General features: G+C 36.7%; 1 protein-coding gene across 1 annotated transcript in view; it reads right to left on the bottom strand.

The window, feature by feature from the left end:
* Positions 1 to 654: 654 nt before the first annotated feature.
* The window catches only part of LOC107697961 (MICOS complex subunit mic25a), a 73,096-nt gene continuing 70,496 nt past the window's right edge, over positions 655 to 3,254 (bottom strand). The window contains exon 9 of the mRNA XM_016498857.1: positions 655 to 970. Within this exon, the coding sequence (XP_016354343.1) occupies positions 947 to 970 (24 nt within the window). The 3' untranslated portion in view covers positions 655 to 946. The remainder of the gene's footprint in view (positions 971 to 3,254) is intronic.

Here is a 3,254-nt window from a genome sequence, read left to right on the forward strand (position 1 = left end):
TATGCTAATTGTCAATCATCTTTGACGATAGTGGTCCTGACAGAATTGGAATATCGCATAAAAAAATTTGCGAATTAGCCCTGTTTCCATCCAATAAGTCAAAGAGAACAAAATTGTCACTTCCTGATAAACTGGCACTAAATATCACTAAGAAAAGTAGCAGAAACCACTGAATACAATAATTTTCATATATAATAAATTACTTGTGCCTCAGAGCGAGCAGACGAAACAATAAATGCGGTCATTGCTTTTGGAGGTGGATGCTGCTGTTTGGGAACGCAGTCGTGTAAGACGGTTCTGGGAGGCAATTATACAGAAACACTTTAACAACGGCATTTCAGAATGACCATAAAAACATTTCAGATGCTGTACAACGAGATCGGTCCGAGATCAGAATTTGTTTCTTTCTCCCATTATTCGCATTAACCCTTTTTCGCAACAAGTCAAAAACCACCTCAAGCGAGCGTAAAAATGTTTTTGTGAATTCTGGGATTTTTTTCCCGAAATCTGGTGTTTCCATCACTCGCTTCTGATGCGATACGTCAAAATGCATATAAAAACAGGGTGATGGAAACATAGCTACTGTCAAAATGGACCTCGAGTTGACCATCTTTGATAAAGGGCAACAAAAGACAGGCAGGACCAGCTTTGGGCAGTTATCCGTTTATGTAGATATGCTTTTGCCAAAATACAATGCATAAATAAAATCCCAACAAATAAAAGTATCAGGATTTCCTGAGTGTATTCTTATAAAAATCAAGCCTTGCATGTCTGTGATCCCATTCTCAGCACTGTTACAGATAATGGAATACTCATAGTGGCCTGTAATATGCAGCTTGTTCAGTACACTGGAGTGCGACTCGGAGTCCTGGGATCAGATGGTAATTGGATGGAGAGGCTAAAGATGAAGCGGCCCGTGAAACCCAACACACAGATGAATGCCTCTCTATCCGTGATTCACCAACAGATTCTGTTCATAAAGGGAGAGAATAACAAAAAAGGGAGAAAGACGATAAAGATATTTTATAATCAAGTGTACAATTTGATACAACTACAATAATACAATGAATAAATTCAATATTACAATGCATAATTATAAATTTTTTTTAAATAAATTAATTAATTATTGTAATTTTTGAAGTCCAATATAGACTTTCTTTTTATTATTTTTTTTATTTTATTTATTTTGGTGCAGGCATGACAGAAATATAATATACTCCAGAAAATTAAGGTTTGCCTTAGATAAAATGTTAGATAAAACTTTGAATTAATTTTTTAAATTGTACAATAGTGTGTGTGTGTGTGTGTGTGTGTGTGTGTGTGTGTGTGTCATACGCTATCTCTGGGCCCACATGAGTGAGGGGGTGGACTACATCGCATAGGTAATCATCACCCACTAAAGGTCAGGGCCCTTAATTCCAGTCATTCGGATGTGCTCCATACATTACAGCGGGTGTGTGCCAGAGAGGAGGGCAGGAGGAGATGGAGGGAGGACAGGGCATGAGAAGAGGAAGGAGATGAAGAGAGAAACAAAGAGAATCAGGAGAAAGGGAGGACATTGCAATGTCATCACCCAGATTCAAAGCAACCCACATAACTATTATTTCTGAATGCTGGCCTTGACCTCCGAAGCTCCTCAGCACACATGCAGACAAAGTGAAGATGCTCGAAACGAAGAGGGTGGAAGTTAATTAACGCAACCTGTCAGCAACACCAAGGGCCAGTTTAACCTCGGAGGATTTATGTTTTTCAACCTAGAGGTACAAATCAGCCTGGGTCAGGAAATCTGCAGCATTGATACCAATTACTGTGCATGACCCTCGAAGAGACTCAAACAAATATAAAATTGGCTTTCTAAATGGGTTAAGGGTTTTAGTAAAAGAAGAGATCATGAAAAAAGATGTAGCCTACGCATGAATAGGTGTTTCTTCAAGTATGGACACTTTTGGCACTGTGGAATTTTGAAAAATTAACTCGCTTTCACCACAATCTCACAAGTTTAACTTGTCTACCAACAAAGTCCAACACTAGACACGTCATGAAGTCATGAAAATTTGTACCACAATGTAATTTCCATCACATTTAAAAACTATGCATATGACATTTCAAATATTTATAAAATAAAATGGCAACTTGCTAAAGTTTTAATGTAACAGCTAATATTTTATGTATCCTAAACACAGTTAAATATTTTTATATTTTTTTTAATGAGTTATATTAATGAATAATAATATGAGTTTCAATAAAATTTAAAAGAAAAAAAAAACGTTCACAAATTATATTTACCTTGATTTTTCTTTTTCTTTATAAATCACATCTAAAATTAGTGACACTGTTCTTTCCTTAGTAATCAAGTACACTAACCTTTGAAAAAATTAATGGTTTTAGTGGCAAAATGGTTGGTTGTCATGGAAAAGACGAACCAACTGAAGTTGTAATTGATGTGGTTTATGATTATTTTACTGTTTAAAGTGAAAAAAAAATCATATTAGAACGTTTTACAATTTTAAATGAAACAATATTTTAGGATAAAATAATAAAACATACATTAAAGAAATGAAACGTAGAAAAAAATAAATGAAGGTATGGTAAAATGCTTCCAAGATGTTTTATAATGACCTTTGTGTAACAAAAAGAAAAAAGTTGGGGGGAAAAAATCAGTTCAACCCCTAGGACATAAAAACCCTCAAATACAGGCTACATAAAGGAGGAGAGATACTTTTAATTCACTAAAGCACATTCTCTATAAGTAACACAACCTACATAACAGAGTATCACAAAGAAACTGCACAGCGGTCGCCTTCCACAGCTTTTGCACAAGGCCACTGTCAGCTCAGCAGGCTTGTATATGTTTCAGTCCCTTATCGATTGAACTGTCTTTTCCTGTGGTCGAAAGCAGCTAAAGCCAGTGTTTGTGCAGAGAATCAAATTCTGATAACCCTCCTGAGGACCTCCTGGATCAAAACAGGGAACTAACTGGTGGTGGAGGGGAGGCTGAACTAAGATGTTGGGATATAGAGATAATTACAGTAGGCCCAACACTAAGACCTGAGGAACGCCAACAGCACCGACTCTGCCAGTGTGCTGTATTGACCTGTGGTTGATGGCGGTGTGGTGAGGAATGGGAGTCATAAAAAAAGGTTGAGAGCTGAGAAACGTATAACACAAATAAGACAGCTGATAGATCAATATCACAGCTGTGACGGATTCCTCACAATGTACAATGCATGAAGGACAAAGAAAGAAAGAGTGTG

Source organism: Sinocyclocheilus anshuiensis, unplaced genomic scaffold, assembly GCF_001515605.1.
Source record: "Sinocyclocheilus anshuiensis isolate Anshui unplaced genomic scaffold, SAMN03320099.WGS_v1.1 scaffold78, whole genome shotgun sequence".
NCBI lineage: Eukaryota > Metazoa > Chordata > Actinopteri > Cypriniformes > Cyprinidae > Sinocyclocheilus > Sinocyclocheilus anshuiensis.